General features: G+C 42.2%; 1 protein-coding gene across 4 annotated transcripts in view; it reads right to left on the reverse strand.

Annotated features, from left to right (window-relative positions):
* ets1 (v-ets avian erythroblastosis virus E26 oncogene homolog 1) overlaps window positions 1-19505 on the reverse strand; it is a 35384-nt gene that overhangs the window by 2696 nt on the left and 13183 nt on the right. For 2 of the 4 annotated variants that reach the window (XM_034866862.1, XM_034866865.1), the window contains exons 4-8: window positions 6073-6192; window positions 5185-5385; window positions 4808-4885; window positions 4095-4340; window positions 2329-2589 (exon numbers count right to left, since the gene is read on the reverse strand). In XM_034866862.1, coding sequence (XP_034722753.1) covers window positions 2329-2589; window positions 4095-4340; window positions 4808-4885; window positions 5185-5385; window positions 6073-6192 — 906 coding nt within the window. Of the gene's footprint in view, window positions 1-2328; window positions 2590-4094; window positions 4341-4807; window positions 4886-5184; window positions 5386-6072; window positions 6193-17473; window positions 17815-19505 lie in introns of those variants that run through there. The other 2 variants (XM_034866866.1, XM_034866863.1) reach the window with 2 other exon arrangements.

A 19505-nucleotide genomic window follows, 5' to 3' on the forward strand; every position in this document is an offset into this window, starting at 1 on the left:
ATAATGATATAATGATAATGATATATGATAACTCAAAGTGTTTAAATGTTCATAACTGAAAAGGTGGAACCAGCTCATAGTGTTTAAACTTTTCAATATTATTACTAATTTGAACAACTATATTGCAAATGAAGTACCTCAGCGTGCATTTGCATATTTGTACTTGTGAGACAGGTAGCCAGAGGAGAGTGTAAGCAAATTATCATGATGCAGATTGAGTGTTTACTGGGTTCTAGGGGTGCATGGTGTTACTAGAGACAGAGGCGTAAATGGCATATTGTCACAGGAAACCACTGAGATGACAACTGCAGCTTCACTTATCTCTCTGCAGCCTTATCATGCTCCCTGTCAAGTGTCACCTGTCACTGCGACAGGAAGCCGAGCAGAGCAAGCTGCCATAGACATCAATTTGGAATCTTAAAAATGTTTTTTTGGTTGAGGTTTCTCACTTTCTTCACCTATTTCTTACAAAAACACACACACACCTTTGAAAGAATCGCTCCTTACCGTGCTTCTAATAACAGCTTGGACTGCAGGCTGCCTGACATTTAGTCTTTCAGGAAAATTGGGGTATTTTAGCATGAATTTTCTTTTTCATCTTTCCCTTTTCACATCATGTAAAAGCTCAGTGGAAGAATTCTCTCTTTTGTAAGAGTACATCGCTATGCATTAAAGCTTTGTACTTTTTAGAGTCATCTATTCTGACGTAGCTTAACAATTGATACGTGTCAGAAGTCAAGATTGAAGAGGTAAATGGAGCCCTAGTGTTGTGGTGATTTGAAAATGTTGTGAAAGAGGATAGTTCCACACGCTTAGGTTTACATTTTAATATACAGATTTTTGTCATTTTATGAAGGCAGCAGTTGTTGTATCTGGTTTATAAACTCCTTATGGCCCTAAAACTTAAATGAATCTCCGAAGCTGTAAAATATTCTCTCGTTCATCCAAAATGCTTATCGGGTTTCAGCTGATAAAAATGTCTTTTTAGTTTCTTGGTTCAGTCTTCATTTAGTGAGCAACCCAGCCTCTAATGGTCACTTTTAGACTGTGTCTTACACTTCATTATTTACTTTGTTTATTGCAACATCTTTCTAACGTCATTGCGAATGAATGACTCATTGTTCTGTAAGCGGCTTTTGAACTAAAAACCATACTGATAACCAATTAACTTGTGCATACCAACTTTAGGAGAGTCTGTTGAGATCTGATGTATGCATTGTTAGTTACGTTGAGACATTAGCATTAGCATGACAGATGCTAAAATAGTGCATTTGCTTTAGACAGTTTGCCGATATCTCTACATCTTACTGAACTTGAAGAACATATGTAAGCCAGCTCTTTGAGCATGTACAAGTATGAAGATGCCTTAGCAGATGAAAAGATAATTTTTTTCTGGTGTTATGTGCAGGGGCAGGCATAATTTCTATGTTTCACAAGCGTTGCTAGGGCGACCTGGAAAAAAATAGGTTGAGATGCGGGCTGCAGATAACAAGTAGGTAGATGAGAAGTGAAGACAGAACAAAGTGAGAGAGAGAGAGAGAGAGAGAGAGAGAGAGAGAGAGAGAGAGAGAGAGAGAGAGAGAGAGAGAGAATTTATTTTGCTTCCTGTAATGTGTATGACTCGGGTTGCCAGGGTAAAAGGTGATAGTTTTTTTCTTCTGTTGGTCTAAAAGCAGTGCATTAAAGCACCCCCGCATCTGGGACTTTTGCAGAGCGTCAACAAGTGCGTTACAGCTGCACCACATCGTATTCTTTATAGAACTGGTGGCAGGAACTAAATTCTGCAACTTTAAGAAAATGTTATCCAAATTACAAAAAAAGGGTAACCAAGCAAATAATAGTGTGGGGTTTTCTTTGCCCACACATTGCCCAATATGTTCTGTAAAAAGCGAAAGGACTGATGATGTTGATTGAGCCTTTATTGTCTCCTTATGGCAATGTACAATGATCATTATGTAGAAACATGGTGGATCTTTTGAAGCTAGCAAAAACACTGATGGCATGAACACACTATCAGTAATAATCATAAACACAAATGGGATCTTCAACTGTTCCTCCTAACATGTTTGAGCTCACTTGCATTTGCATAGTTTCTAATAATGAGTATCAGTATAACAGCCCTGGGATTGTGCATGCTGACGAGTTTAAAGCTCCCACCTAAATGGAACAGAGCTATGATTAATGTTACTGGTTACCCTGTGCTTTCATTGCTGACATTTAAAAAAAAAACATCTGCTGAGAAAAAGGTCTATAAAGAACAGCAGCACTTCTCGAGGTATTCCTCTCTATAAAATACAATGTAGAAACTATGACCTATAGGCCTCTTACCTGTGTATCCTGCCAGTGCCGCCGCTGGAATGACGGGTTTATCCTTGCTGAGGTCTGAGCGCTCCCTCACATAGTCTTTGAAAGTGCCCTTTGGCTTGTGGCTATGCAAGGCAGTAGGGTAGTCTTCCGAATCAAAGCTGTCGTACGAAGGCACCCGTTGCAGGCTGCTGAATGAGGACTGGCTGCTCCATGACTGGGTCAACCGGTCGCAGCTCTCAAAGCTCTCGTTGCTCTCAAAAGAGTCCTGACCACCAAGCTTACCTGAAAAGGAAGGATGGGTGGAAATGGTGAGAGAGAGAGAAAAATTAAGTTATTACGAACGTGCAAACTGTACTTTTTATAGCATACTTATATGCCGACTCTTGTTTTCCTCTGAAAAACATTCCTAAGAACTGTTTTCATTGTGATAGAACATAATAGATCTTTATTGTCAACAACAAAACACATTTTAGCAGCTCTTAGTATGACAGTTGAATCCCAAGACAAACAGAAATGTAAAATGTATATAGTAATATAGAAAATAACAAAATAGAAAATTGAAATAGTAAAATATAACAATCAAGATAAATAAACACGATGAGTTGTCATGCATCAGTTTTAATTGTTATTGGGGGATTTCTATAGAATTTGAGCAGCAATATGTATGACATTGACACAAACATCTTTGCAGTAAATAATGTTCCTTCTAACTAAGCTATATTGTCCCGAATCATGCCGCATTCCTCTCCATTTCACACCTAATTTCCCCTTTTACAACCACCATTTTGGATTTGATTTTAAAAGCAAGAAAATCACATAAATTGCCTCGCTATTTTTGACCTTGGGAAAGATAAGAGAAGCCTTTCGATGGCAAGTGATTATCAAATGAGAGATAATGCAGCAACTCGATTGATGCCGAAATCTTCAACTGCTGAAATTGAAGCCACATGTGGATATCAGTTGTGCTCCAAAATACTTTCCCACGTTGGGAGAGCACAATGAAATGCTAAAAAGCTTGGTATGTGTAATGCATGAGGATCGGACCTCATACCTTGCAGGGAATTGCTTAAAGCACAGGCAGGAGGCATGGACAGTGTACATGGCACATGAGATTCATTTATACAGCTGGGGATTTGTGAGAAGAAAATCCTAGCTTTATGGTTATAAATGTAAACCATGCTGCTAATTCTTCTGTAAACTATCACTGAGAGAAAAAACAAGCTTTCACATTCAGTTAAGAAAACAGTTTCATGAGAAAACCCCACGCTTGCTTGCTGAGGATGACACCTCTATCTCCTTACCCAGAAGTCGAGGAAAAGAGGCCAACAGAAACAAGAAAGAAAAAAAAAAACTTTTTTGAAGGTTACACCACTTGAACTGTTTTACATAAAGAACGGGCGGCAAGAAGAGAACACGCTGTGGCTTTGGTTCGTGTATCACAGTGACAAAAACAATAGAGTTTTCTTTTTTTCCCAACCAAGTCTAGAGTGTGTGAGGCGGGTTTGCTTGAACCACAAACCAACCAGAGGGCCTGCTTTTCTTCTCTTCTAATACATGCACGCTGATGTGGCATGACATGATTTTGGTAACGTCAGCACAATCACCCGCACACGGACACCCACACAAAAACGTTGACATGCACTGGCACACGCATGCACATGTGTACACATTTACAACAACGCACAATCCAAGCAAACTGTTCATTAAAACAGAATTGCATCACATTCTTTACTGCAAAGGTCTGCTTATATTTCAACTATACTCATGTCTAGTATGTGACCCCTCACCTCGGCTGAGGCGTCCCACACACATGTTGTCTGGGGATACCACCTCCTGCTTGACGGTGAAGTAGTCCCCCTGCAGGGGGTTGAGGGGCGTGTCCCGCAGGATGACAGTAGGGTATTCACTCTCATACTTGAGCGTCAGCAATTCCTCCGAGCTGATGGGATGAAGTGTCTGGTAAGACTCTGTGATGAAGCCGGGCTCTGAGTATTCAGAAGGAGGGACACATTGAGCATGCTCAACACCGTAGCCTGGAGACACAAAGGGAGATGAGTGTGGATACAAAGCAGAGAAGGAAAGCAAGGATCAAAGCAGAGGAGGAACATCAATCTTAGGAGAGTGGAGTCATTATCCATCTTGTGCTAAACTGCCGCCCAAATGTTTAGTGCATGAACAGTCCATAACAAAAGCCCTAAGTGCATAAGATGAGTCTTGTATTTTTGAGGTAGGATTATTGATTAGACATGTACCTAACTTTATTAAAACTTACAGTAATGCCATATTGTTTCCTATGATATGTGATCAGTATACACTTATACCTACACAGGCTTTTTACTGGGATCTAAATCCAAATGTACATTAGGTATACATTTTTCTAACACAAAAATGCTTTAATTCACTTAACACTAAACCACTCCTCTTTTTTCCATTCATATTTTAGGCACACATTGTATGCAATTAAACAGAGTGATTGACTACGAGTGTGATGAGTACTTACTGACAAAGTAGTCTGAGGTATAACGGGATTCCTGGAAGTTGGAGGTCAGTCCATTGATGGGGTAATGCTTTGCTTCCTCTTCATGAAAAATAGATAGAGAAGGAGCGTCAGTGACCTCACCATTGATTTCATGTATCGTGTAACTACATCCAGCATTATCAAAAATGTATGACCTGAGCTAAATTGTGTATTCCTGTTTGGCTCCTGTTACGACAGCAAATGCCAACAGTGTCCCAAATTGGAGTGATATCACACTGTGTGAATTTTTCAATATTTTGTGTGAGATTAAAAAAACAATTGCCGCTTTCTTAAAAGCACAAAAGGTGCTGTGAACAATAAAGAAAATCAGTATTTGATTCAGACCAAAGTGGCCTTACCTTTCTGAAGCATTTCTAAATGTTCCCAAAGAATGTCACCCACAAAGTCAGGTGCTAAGTCCAGAAAACGCTCCTTCCCCATCGCACAAAGGCTGGCTCCGTTCATGCAGAATTTGTCAAAGTCGACATTCTTCAGACTGAACTCGTTCACTGTCCACGTTAGCCACTCAGCCACGTTGTTTTCTGTCCACTGTCTGGGATCTGAAGAGGATCACAAGTGTTGATTGTGATACCGGTATGCAATCTATTGAAATATGTGTATTCAGACTGAGTTTGTGCAAATGCTACACATACACAATGAACTGCAGCGCATTCTGTAAAATGCTCCATTTCACTCAGAGATCAGAGAACTCTGATCTTTGGTCATGCCGCCAACTTTCACACCGCCCTTGCGGTATATATGTCTACTGATAAAATGTCAATAAAAAACAGAGTGGTGGATGCAAACAGCAGTGGCAATGACAAGCCAAAACCAGAGAATTGCAGATTTACTACGATTACACAGACAAGATACTAAGAATACAGTTGTATCCAAACAGCATGAAGAGGCTCTGTGGTTGGCATCCATTTAACAAGCTAACTCATTATTTTACTGTCTGTCTCTGTGTCTTGATTATTGTGATGCTGCAGTCAGACAGTCTGCCTGATGAAATGTATGTAATGTAAGCCCATTTCTGGAATAACTGGGTGTCTCCTTGTTTTCAGTCCTTCTAAAGAGATGCCTTCACTGACTGATCTAAAGCAGGCTATAATATGAATGAATGTGCATGTGTGACATGTGACTTGTAGAGGTGGTTTTGAGGGCTCATGCTTTATGGATAAAATGTGATTTCCCGCATGAAAATGTTAACAGGGGCTAACAAGAACACAAGCAGATGACAGTCTTACCTTTGGGAATACCAAGCCGCTGCTGTTCCTTTGTGAAGCCACTGAAGGTGGCCTTCAGGGCCTGGGACATCATCTCTTTACTTCCTGGAGTTAGCAGGGGGACATCTCCACACTCCGGATCTGCCAAACACAAACAAGGACATTGATTATGATGTCATTTGGAGCAATATCAATATCTATTTGATTTGGGATGGCAATTACAACTGTAATATGTTATTATTATTTCATGTTTTAATTATTATTGACAACCCCAACTACGACATCCCATCCAGTATTGTATTTCAAGCCAATAAAGCTTACTGAATAGAAAATTACATTGAGACAGTGGGAAAGAGACTTGTGAATATGGTTCGGTTAGATTTTCACATACACACGCACCAAGACACACACACACACACACACACACACACACACACACACACAAACAAAATCGACAAAGTTGTAACCGTGATCAACAACATGGCTCAACAATTACATCTTGTCTAGACAGACACTATCTCTGCATCAGATCCAATCTATTTTAACAAGAACTGGCACACCTTCACATCTGAACTGTTTACAAACTGAGCACTGTCTATGTGCACTATTGTTGCTCAAAACACATTAACATGTTTTAGCTGTCTGAATAGCCATCTGACATGTTACACTTTTTAAAAAGAATTTAGTGTTATGGTGAGAAGGAACAGTTCAGAAGATTTCCTACAAATTTACAGTTTCTGGTATTTCAGACAAGGTTCTAAGGCAAATCCCACTCTTCTGGCGCTCTGCATTAAAATAAAAGCACAAGGTTGTTTGCAAATGTTACAAACGCTAACCTCTCTCCTATCCCCATATCCTAGGTGGAAGAGTAGTGCCGGTGCCCATCAGTGACACCGTGACCCCTGCTAGCCCTCCTACTATGTTGCTCTTACACAGTGGGGCTACTGTCACTGCACCAAGCACCGGGTCAAACATTCTGAAAGGTTAAGGGTCGAGAAATGAGGTGATGATGTCACGGTGGCTGCTGGCGGGTGGCTAGGAGAGTTTGGGGGTGGGCTGTCTTGAGGGTCTCGGTCACACACTAGGCTGACTGTTCTGTACTCAAAGCCAGTGGGCACCCAGTGAGAAACAGAGCTGCCTTTGATGGCCTTAAACAGTGCCTGATGACTCGCACTCATCTAATTAGATTGGTCAGGCTGCAGAAGTGTATGATGAGGGGGCAAAGCAGGGGAGAGGGGAAAGACCCCCGGGCCACTACCACTAGAATAGACTGCTGAAAAATAATCTGGCCAAGACTCAACCATTGATTTGCAAAAGGCCTTATAGAGTTCCAATTAACTGACATGTCTTTATCATTCAATCTTCAAAGCGGCAACACTCATTTACACAACAAAGACGGACATATATAATGATCTTAAAGTCTGCAGTATATAATACCATTATCGGGTCTAATCAACTTGGGGGGGAGGCAAAACTTTAACATCTTTTGCCTTCAGAGGGTGCACACAAAATCAAGGGTTCAATCAGGCTTTGGTTGTTGCGGCATGTCTTTCTCGTTTGTCTATCCTTCTTTTCTGTCTCCATGCACGTCAATTAAAATCGCAACAAAAGGCTTGGCTTGAGGGCAGAATAATGACGACTAAGACTTGTGTCACTCCTCTCACAACACCATCTTTCGTCGAGCCCAGATGTTCTGGCATCTCCACTGGCTGGCGGTTTTATCTGCCGGCAGTACACTGAGGCAACATACAGTTCATGCTTAATTTCACTACTCGCTGACGTCTTGACCTCATCTGGAATGCACAGCAGCTGTCCCTCCTTCGCCCATGTAACCAATGTCTGTCTGGCTGTTTGTAAAATTAGGTCTCTCCGGTTTCTTTGGCTCGTTCTGTCTCTCGAAAGAAAGAAAAAAGAAATCTCAACAGGCCAGAGACAGAGGACAGACAAGTACTCGTTGCTTCTTCATGTGATTCAATTAGATCTGTAATATATTGCTCTATGTTACACTGGTTAATAAGCCGAAAGTTATTCATTCAAGTGAGAAGAAAAATCCAGGTAGAAAGGCTGAGAATAAACACGGTTTTGCAGCCTCACATAAGACCTCAGTTTAAACTATTCTCAGACACAGTGTGCACATCAAAATAAACAATGAAAATAAGACTTGAGTGAGCTGTCTTTGTGTACAACAGGTTCTTATTTTCTAGGCCTCTGCTAAGCTCATTTTTCTTTTGATTAGTGCTGGTAATGCAAAAATGTATATGTTGCAAATGGCTGCAAACTGAGATGGGACAGGGGCTCAGTCTGCGCTTTGATGTGAAGGCAGGGGCGAAATGTAGCAGATTATTTAAGTTGGATCGAGTGGAGTTTGTCTGCACTTTCGAACCGCTTAAGCCCCTCCCTCTACATTGCTTTTATCAACCCGCCCCAGCCTTTGCTTGCCCACACAGACTTGAATCCACTTTAGTACTAAATCCTCCAATCAAATACACTCAACACCAACGAGAATGAGAACTACCATTAGGCACTCTAAAGAGAGAAATATGTAAACATGATTATAGAGCAAATTCAAATGTGAACTGCTATTTATGTGATATATTTTGTTTTTTTGTTTTGAATTACTCATTCATCCTGTATAAAATGAGCTTGAAGTTTTGTTTACTGTCTTGCAGCATTTCAAAGCACAACAAATGTCTTTGTTTGGACTGTGCAGCAGTTTCTACAAACACAAATGGCCCTTTTAATGGAAAAATTGAACAGTATTTTATAAGCATGTACATCGCTTTGTTGTATTTATGTGAATTGAAATCGTAAAAAAAAACTAAAGCACAGGACACAGCAAGGCTGAAAGGCAAACAAAAGACAAAAGTGCAACAATAATAGAGCAGCCTCCATGGTGAGTGATCCATATGAAGGGTATCTGTGGCAGAGCTAATGTACAGTGTGCATCCATTAGCAAGAGAGGCGAGCTTGGATCTAGACAATCTCTAGTAAATGATGTAGTCCTGATAGGATTTCAATGCCTGCGAGTCCCATTAGATGCAGAATGGTCAGTATGTACTGAGAGCTAGAGCATCCACAAGTCATCACTTTCCACATTAGACGGTGTGGGTCTGTCCGCAAAATGAGTCCCATCCACTTAGCTCACAAAATGTGGGAGTGGGTGTAAATCACAGGCAACACTACGGTATTTTACTAACAACTAACAAGAGTGAAAAGAGCGTCTGGAGTGAAAAGTATGAAATGAAACCAATTTCTCCTAATGATGTAAAAGGAATAATAAGTCCATCTATTCTAAGAATCACTGATAAAGTGAGACTGATGTTTAGTCTGGATGTACAGTAAAAGGTATTGATTGGCCACTCCCCTCTTGCCATTATATGAGTAATGGACAGGCTGCCGAGTGTGGCGACCATATTTTCCCAAAGGGATTCTCACTGACAGACTGTGGACGTTCAGCGCCCTGTCCCTGTGACCAATCCCTAACCCAACCCTAGACAGAGGTTTTACTTTTACTGACTACTGTTAAACTGACACACATATGAACACACATATGAACACACATGATCCAAATTAGCAGCCTTCTTCGCCTGTGCGCCAGAGCGTGGGCGTGAAATTGGGATTTTGAAACTGGGGCCAAAGTCTATTGGGGTTGGAACAGACAGGGCTGGGCTGGGCAGGGCAGGGCAGTCCTGGGGAAGATAGCATGGGAGCATCAAGGGTGGGTGAGGGGTGACTGAGTGTGTGGGTGGGGAGAGGGGGGGGCGGCGGCCTGTAATATGAGCTCATCACAGGACAAGAGAACCGGGGCTGGGCATGGCGGAGAGAGAGACAGAGAGACAGAGGAATGAATGGGAGGTCTCATAATGCTCCCTCTCTTCTCCTTGTCTCTGGAGTGACATCACAGTGGGATCAGTGCCATCTCCCAGCCTCTGGCAGAGACTCAGTTCATTCATAAAGACGAGGACTGCTGCCTCCACTCAGAATGATGCAACGTTGCAAGCAGAGCAGGCAACCAGACCCAACAAATAAGGGACAATATGCTTTCTATCATGTGATTGAGCTATAAATAGCTCTATATAGTTTATCCAAAGAGTGTGTGTGTGTGTGTTGGCGTGAGGAAAAGAGGTTTGTTGGCTGTTAAAAAAAAAACAACATGAAATCTAAAAGGCTATTCAAAGCTGGGTTCATGAAAAGGCAAAGAATTTTGGGTCAAATAGTCATTTATTTATGTATACGGTTTTGTGTATAGTGTCAAAGCATGTGGCATTTCGTGTCACCCTCTATATGCCCTTGTAGCTCAGTGTATGGTGGGCTTTATTTGCAGAAGAGTCCATTTCCTGTGGCTAAGTTGCCACTTCCTGTGGGAATCGAGGTTAGTTGTGGGTTCAGGCAAGGGTCATACCCTTCCTAAATATCCCTACATACAGGTACATATCAGAGGGGTCATGACACAGTGCAGGTAAAAAGAGAGGTGGTCTTGGCTACTTGCCAAAGGCTTAAAATTGTCTCTTTCAGACAGACCAGTCTACCCATAGCAGACCAGAGATGGCAGTGGTATCTGAGAGCGCCTTTGATGGAGATCCGTATCTGGGTCCCTGTCTGAGAACGCGGGGTCATAAACCAGACCAACATGAAGGGGGCCCATTCAGCGCCACAGAGTGATAAAGTGGTGGCTGAGGGCTGCAGTGGAGCAAAAGGAGGAGGTTGGGGTGGCAGTCTGGTTTTGAGAGGGCCGCTTGTTCAGCCAGCCGTTTCGCTGTTTAGATTTCCATCTCAATGCCAAGCACCAGGAATAGATGTGTTGGCCTGGCTCAAGCCAAAGTGAAGAAGCCAGACCAGACATAGCCCCAAGCCTCCTCTTGCAAAGGATAGTGTTAACCAAAAGAGATCCAATCCACAAACCAGGACCATCCCACCATCACAGACAGCAGTGCTGAAACACTTGTTTTATTCTTAGGTCTCACCACTGGCTACTGGCTGCCCTCTTGAAGCACACGCCTGTGGTCGTGTAAATCAGCTGTACGGGACAAGGCCACTGTTGCTGACATCTGTCTTTAGCTAAGATTCTAGAGTTGTCCAGGATCATCACCACCACAGACATACCGGCTACTGAAGCAGACTATAAGTGAGACTAATACCCCATAGCTGCATGACTGTCTTTCTTTCTTCCACTCCCTCCATCTCTGAAATCATATTAGCTCATGATGTGAAAGTGCATTAACTCTACTGTTGATGCCAAAGTCTCAGCGCTTGATATGACATTACCTCCAAGTTTGAAATGATACGCGCCATCGCCAACAGACGCTAAACATATTTTTGCTAAAAGCTTGATGGGAGTTCTTTCCTTTCTAGAAGAACAAGGAAAACAGAGACAAGGCCCTTTTAACAGGATTTGTTGCTTATTCTACCGCCTACAAGATTTGTTGCTTGTGATTATTAACAGTGTGAAATGGCCTTTTTTTGTTGTTGTTTTTTTAGGTATGCCTCAAGTATTAAAGGTTGAGCAACAGTAATGTACTTCTCACAACAGCCCATTGCACAATCTTCAAGTTCTCTATTACTTTGAGATTAAAAACATTGGGGAAAAAGCTAAAACCCGGCACTACACAAACAGTAGAGATCTAACACATCTCACACAACTTGAAGGTTTTCCATGACCTCCATAAATGTTAAATATTTATAATGAAAGCACTTCTTAGTCCAAAAGGTTTTGACTGCCTTGTTTTATCCATCAGTGCAAAGCATAGTGGCGAGAATAGGGAACTGACAGGGGAGCACTGTGTTGGAGGGTGCAGGTGGTGCTAGCCTAGTTGTAGCCAAGCTAGCTCCCCTCCCAGGCTCTGTCCCTGATGTAAACAGAAAGGGGATGCTCTGGGGGAAATGTTTAGGTGCTAAACCAAACAAAAGACATATCTGACAAACAGTTTATTCTCTGTGTTGGATTTTTTTCCACAAAACATGTGCCTGATCCATTTTTAGTCCAAACTGGTACATTCCAAAACCAAGTTTCTGATACAAGTGTCAATTATGTGGGACAGCACAGAATACAGCCCCACATTCACACACATGGATGGCATTGTTTGCCACTTGATTGTTCTTTTGGGCAACACATACGCATGTAAGTCTTGTAGTGGCTGGCTCTAATTATACATCACACATATAAGAGTTTGTTGCTTGTTTGATGGCAAGCTATGGGCAACAGATGGATACTTGATAAATAAATTCCCCCCAGACCGCAGTGTTTTCATGTTGCATGCCTCACATACCACCTCTGTTTTACAATCACTAATGTGCTTCTCACAGCTTTCTTGTTTTCCTCTAATGCGACCAAAAATGACTTGTGGTCTAAGTGACAAAATGATTTCAGCTCAGGACGATGAATTATCCTATTTTAAACCAAGTCTAGGCTCCATGGCTAATAGGAACATAAACATCAAAACATCTGGCCACATCTCTTCTTCTTATCTTATTTAAGATATGGGTGTTATTTTTCATGACGCTGTGAAACACCTCCGCTTTAGCTTGGCTGCTTAAAAAAGATAGAAACCGCCATGTGATAAACTGGAAAGTTACAACTCAGTGTTTTGAAATAAGAGATGGAAGTGATTGATAAAACATATGCGCACACACACACACACAAAATCAAAGAATGACTGGACTTCGTGCCGCTTCACTTTGACAAAGTGACTGGTCATGATGAAAGCAATGACCATGTCTTGTAAAATTCCTGCTCAATGACTCAACATTTGTCACTGTTAACCTGTAACTATGCATATAAAAAACACACATCTTAGGCAGAAAACAGAACATCTAATGAGGATTTATGTGAAGCAAAAATGTAATTTTTCACTAACACAATGGTATTTTTGTAACCGAATATTAAGTCAATTGAAGTTCCCATTCTATTCTGGATGTTTGGGCCTAAAGCAGACATAGTCAGAAAAATCAACTTGTTTCAATATGTAAAACATGCAGATACTAGGGAGGTCAGGCTAGGCAGTCAATGGAACCCAGCTGCTTTTACTCTTATAGCTTAACTGCAGAGGCAACCTTAAAACTTACACGAGTCCCATTCCTAGACCTGCTCCATGGTTGCCAAAACACATGTGCCTCCCCATTTGACTGAGTCAGTGAGGCCCAACCTAATCATGAGCGCCACAGAATCACACCTACACACCAGGCAGTCAGCCAGCCACCCACGCAAACACAACCTTCTTTATCCCCCTTTGCTTTTCAAGACCAATCAATCAAATCATGTCTGATGCTGTAGGTTTGATACACAAAAACGTATGTGGCTGTTCCCCATTTGTTCACTTGATTACAAAAGCAGCACGCTGACTCAAAAAACATTTGGTCCGCAGCAAACACAGACCAAATAGAAAACATGGGAAGAAAATACACTGAACAAAATGAGTGACTGATATGGCCTCGTTGAAGGCAGCTGAACATCCGTAGTGCAACAAACCTGCTGCCTACCAGGACGGTGGACTGAGTCTGAAAGCAGGCATGTTTCGAAGCTAGCCCAGTTTCCATCCCATCATATGAAACACAGCTCTTAATGTGGAACCATAAAAAAAGTTCTAAAGCACGCAGGACGATGTTGAGATGCGTGGGAGGTTGTGGAGCCATTTTGAGGCAGCGTCAGGCCAGTTAGGGTTCACAGTGAGACTGGTAATGTAGGGAGGGAGAGTCCTGTGGTAAATGAAACCACTGAGCGCGCCAAGCAAACACACATTCGGACATCCAGTGGCGTGTGGTGCAGCAGGCGTCTAGTGCCATGACTCAAGGATTACAAGCAAGGAAGGACTGGGGATGGGACAACAGGCACTCACCAGGAACTCACTACACACCACATCAAGGTGGCGTGAGAGCAACCCATGTGGCCAACAGAAAGACATTGGAAACAAAAGAAGAAAGGGAAAGGAGGGGGAGGAAGACTTGAGCAGAAATTGGGTGAGTGGGTGGGTGAATGATTGAAAAGTAAAAGACTGATTTTATTTATTAATACCAGCCAAGGAACATGCTCTCCTTTGTTTTGGTTGTTTGGCTTTTTGTGGAATGTGAGTATAACGAGAAGCTGTTGACAAATACAGGGAGAAACATTAAGTTTAAACTCAAATTACTTTTAGCATAATGAGGACTATTTGCTACCATCATATCGGCCACACCTTTGAAGGCCTCTTTTTCTCCATCTCTTAAACACCCAACCCCCTTTCATTCTCGCTCTCAACATATGCTTACTATTTAGCAGACTGATATATCTGGTGCTAACATGCCTGCTTTATGACTAAGCTTCATAAGCAAAGATGAAGGCGTGTAGTCACCAGGGAAGCGTTGAGATAGGACCTACGCAGTTGAATAGTTTTATGTTTTTATGGGCAACACAGCAGATGACGAGCTGAATGAAGGAGCAATGAATGAAACATGGGGGGATAACCCATTTGATTTAATACAGTGGCATTAATGAGCAACGTGAGAAAGAAATAAGACACTGTCATTGTGGAAACTGACAGATAGTTTTTCACTTGCATCCGCCCAGTCAGTTGACAAGTCTGACCAGCACAGGGAGGCCCATTGAGAAATCTGGTATCAGTTGTCCTCTAGGCACAGACATGGCCTGGTTGAACACTACCTAATGACATTTGGTGATACACTGAACACTGGACTGACTAATCAACTTATGATCTGCCAAACCATATCGTCCTCAGTTTGACACAGCGCACATCAGATGAAAAACGGACCAGTTTGCTCCGTTTGGCCCGATTCATTGACATACCACATCAAGAGAAGCCTGGATCACCCAAACAGTGTTTGCACAGCTGCCAGACAGCCACGCACACTCAAACATTGGCATATATTACACCGTGCTACTGAAGGAGTGCTGACACAAACACGGCGAAGCAAAAACCTTAAGCTTATGTAACACCCTCTTTTCTGACACAAGCTACCCCTCTCAGCATTACACCAACATTGGAGGCTCCTTGGAAAAGAAAATTAGTGAAGCCTTTCTTAGAGTAGTTTGTGTGGCATGGCCTGTATGTGCTTGTGTGCATAGTGCATGAGGCAGGCGTGGGACGAGAAGCCTTATAAGGGCTCTCAAGAGAAGCATAAGGCACGGCAGGTATAACAAACAGCAGAGTCTTGATCAGATAAAACTGAGCCTCTGAATCAAGCTCCTACGCCTCCATGCATGCCACCCAGCAGGGCATGCTCACAAACATTCCTGTCAGTCACTGAACCCCGACCTTCAGTCCTGACAGAGAAGGAACGTACAAGAGGGACGACTCACTCATGTAGAAAGCGGACAACTCCTTATACTGTAAATGATTTACATGTCTCTTAAATAATAAATCTATGCTTGGATGTAAACAATGTAACTTGAGTATACTTGAACACTCAATAAAAAGGCCAGCAATACAAGAGCACATTTGCTTTCATGTCTGTAATTTTTGCAAGGCAACACTTTACGGGTTAAGTATTGCTCTCTCCGATGTTTGAAACTGGTCTCTGTAGAGCTCACAGTTTTGTTATGGCTATATGATGCTTTCAATAATAAGCTACCATGGTCTGGGTTGCATTGAAGTAAGTGTGTTGTGTCAGGAGTTGAATACTATAACTGAACAGAGAAATAAAGACTTTGTGGAACTTTAGATGCCTTGTTTGGGTGCACCTCTGACCCTGGCACAGTGTGAGCGCTTTAAAAGGAATTATCTCTACTGAAAGAGAAAGAAAGGACAGGCCTTGGGTAAGCTAACACTGGCTGCACTTCTGTTGCAAAGGAAAACAAACAATATAGTAAGGGTTGAAGCCACTTAAGCCTATTAGTGGGATATGTACAGTATGAATGTACATAATGTGGTTGCAGGTGTTTGGAGGAAGAAAAGAAAGAAAAAAAGACAGCATCTGTAGTTCCCACAATGCCGTAGTGTGGAAAAAAGATGTTTGTGTGAAGCTGTGAGCTGCTCATTGGCAGCCTCAGCCTGACCCGAGTGCACCCAAGTAAGCTGAGCAAGAGCAAGCATTGTGAAACGGTTGCAAGATAGTGCTTCACTTTGGCAACTTAACTGCAGCTGTCAGCTCTTTTTATGTGGGCTTGTGAGATGTGTACGTCCAGACCTACACTCTGCAGGTATTGACAGTGAGGAGAAGTTTGTTAATGTTGTGTGTCACAGCCCCTTAGTGGGTCAACACTAGCAATTAGTATCAAATGTCCACGGATGTGTTAATGCTGCTTACTGCTCTACTAACAGGCATAACACCACCTGAGCTGCAATCACACCAGGGGATTTGTTCATATAAAAAGATGCTCAATGCAAATGATCAAAACAGGCCATGTGTAACATCACTCAAGAAAAGAGAAGTGAAACCACATAAAGGTTTAAACCCAAACAAAGCTCACAGTGGTGGGCTTCCCTGCGTGTGCCCTGGACTACCCCTGGAGCAAGCCAAGTCTTCCAGGCAGCTGGGTCAGAGAGGCCAGCCTCAGCACTGCCGATTCATCACCTCAGCCTGCCTCTCCTTCCCTCTGGAAAGTCAGTTTCAACCACTGAGAAGGAGGGGGAGGTAGGGGGGTGGGGGGGCAGTGATTAGGGCGCTACTGCCAGTCTCCCATGCCGGCTGGGCAGACTGCCTAGGCTCTCCCAGTATGGCACTGAATATGGGGTCATATATGGGTGTTTAAACGGGAGAGAGAGGGATGGGGAGACAGATCCCCAGTCAGATAAAAGTAGGAAGGAAGTCTATACATCAAAACTACAAAGCCTGACTTCATTGTCAACTTGAGCAACACACATCCTAAATAATGACCAAATTGAACTTAGACACGAATAGAAGTAAAAAGAATTCTGAGAAGGTAATTAGTGTAAAACGTGCAGTGTTTCTTAAAGTATGGCAGCTACATGATCAAAAATAAAAAATAAATTTTTGGAACAGATATTGATTTGTTTAATGATTATAGGCTAAACATTTGTCTTACCATGTTGTTTGGCAGTTTATTTTGCCCACATGACATATTTAACCAAAGTCTTATTAATAATTCCATAGAAGCCTAGCCCTTGTTTCAGGTCAGTGTATTGATAATTATAAAAGGCACGCGGGGTCAGAGTCTGATTCATTCATTAAACGTAGGAAACACACACTGATTATAGCCTTCAGGTTTTTGCATGGCCGTGGAGCCTCCGGCGTTATTGCGTTTCTTCTCAAGTGTTGCGTGTTTTCCAATATTGAGCAACCAACAGCGTCTTCACGCTGTACTATACGTTCAGGACGTTATGTCCCTCTCAGCGCATCTAATTACCGATAACTATGTCTATTATCGTCAACGTAATCAGTCAAAAGCCGGCTACGTTACAAGGAAACATTCAGGAGTACTGTTAGTCTCGTGTTAACTGTCAAGCTCTCACAGAAGAGTTGTATTACTCACCATCCATTTTTTCAGCCTTTATGATTGTTAACGTCGGTTTCATATCGACAGCTGCCGTCATGACCATCAGATCAGTTTGACTTAATAACGCCGCGTCCCTCTTTTATTCTAACAGCTCCAAAAAAAACAAAATATAAGGGAAAATCTTCTCTTCCTTTGGCGCCACGGTCAATTCTACTGGCCGTTATATTTTCCTTTCCCCTCACACTAAAAGCGATTCAGTGTTACTCCTAACTTATCTTTCTCTTTCCCTCTCTGGTACACACACTCCCTCTTTTCCTCGTTCTTTCTTACTCAGTCACACACTCACTCACTTCTTCCTCTCTATCTCTGGCTATGGGCGTTGCATGGCAAAGAGCCGGAGTGCGACGACAGCTAAAGGGGGCGGTGTTTGAGGATGACTTGCTGGTTGACACTGATTCACAATTCAATTACAATGTGCGCCCCCCCCCCCCCCCCCCCCCCCCCCCCCCCCTCCAATTTACCACACACAGACACACAGACACACAGACACACACACACACACACACACACACACACTATGACCACCTCCCCCGTGCCTCTGTGAGAACCAACTTGTGTCGAGTCTACATGTTCCCGCAAATTACTCTCGTTTAACAGGGACGAGAAACACTCTGGATATGTGAGAGCTGCTGAGAAAGCCTGAGAAAGAGCTTTAGTAATGCTTAACCATATTACTTCCAAAATATGACAGCCAGCCATTTATTTATCAAATCCATCATAACCTATTTCATAAACAAAAAAAAAGAACAATGGAGTTTTAAACAAAAAAAAATAAAAGTATAGGGGAGAGCATGGATTACAATGTGGTGGCCATATTTGAGCCCTACATTTTAGGAAGGGTATTGTGATACACAAGGGTACATAAAAAAGTCTTTGTCCAAAATGTATTTGGAGAAACTTTAGATCTTAAAATAAAATCTTAAAAAAGTCGTACAAACATTTATCTGTAGGCTAGTTCATGTAACCAAAGGACCTAAATGGGCAGTTCGGCCTGCCTGTGTCCCATACACTGTAGGTGCAGGCTTCCTCATAACTTGTAACTCACCCTCATAAACACCTCAGAGTATTTCCTGTTCACCTTGTCAATAAAAAATAACCATGTGTTTTTTTCTTTACACAGCAGCATCGGGTACTAGTAAAACAGTACATCTTTGCAAAAAGATACAATATTCAATACGTAGCCTCTATAAATATAACAGAAGTATGCACAACGCATGGTTTAAAAATAGGTTAGTTGTACATATATTAAAATCAATCAAACTGGGTTCCCTGTCACCAACACAATCAATGAAAATTCAGTTTGAACAGCGACAACTGTCTGTTTTAATTCTCAGTTTACATTGTTGTTGTTTTTTAGACATTTGTGCTTTCTTATCTACAACAATCAGGGAAAATGGCCGTGCCTTACTGGAAATTAAATCAAGAATTTGTTTTGCCACTGGGAAAGAAAAAAAGACAATGGAAAGATTGGACTTTTTAGCCACAGTAAGGCTCCACTCTGAGCAAACCACTGCCTTTAGGGAACACCTCCCATGGCAACACAAAACAGTAATAACATATTATAATAGTAATTCTCACAAAAGTTCCTCTGGAACCTGCTGCTTTTAAACAAATGCAAGAAAATTGAGCTCCAGGAAGAAATACTGAAGAGATAGTACAGTATTTTGTTCAATTATGAAACAATGTAACTGGTTTCCTCTCAGTAATCAGTCCTCTTATTTTTAGGCTATATACCACATCATAAGCCATCATATTAGAGTGAGTCATATGGCACAGCCTATGGTGCGCGTCAATATGATACTTCTGAATGTACTGTATGCATGCATCTATGGAGGCTAGGGAGCCAGGGATATTGATCACACATGGATTTTTCAACCGGTGGTACTTCGCCGGCTCCATTAGCAACCTTGGATCAGGTTTCATTGGCCTGATAGGAGCCTCGTCTGGGAAGAGTGCTGGTGGCTTCTGCGGTGAGTGGAGTTGCCTCACTAGGAGCCAAGCGGGGGGG

This window comes from Etheostoma cragini, chromosome 3 (genome assembly GCF_013103735.1).
Source record: "Etheostoma cragini isolate CJK2018 chromosome 3, CSU_Ecrag_1.0, whole genome shotgun sequence".
NCBI lineage: Eukaryota > Metazoa > Chordata > Actinopteri > Perciformes > Percidae > Etheostoma > Etheostoma cragini.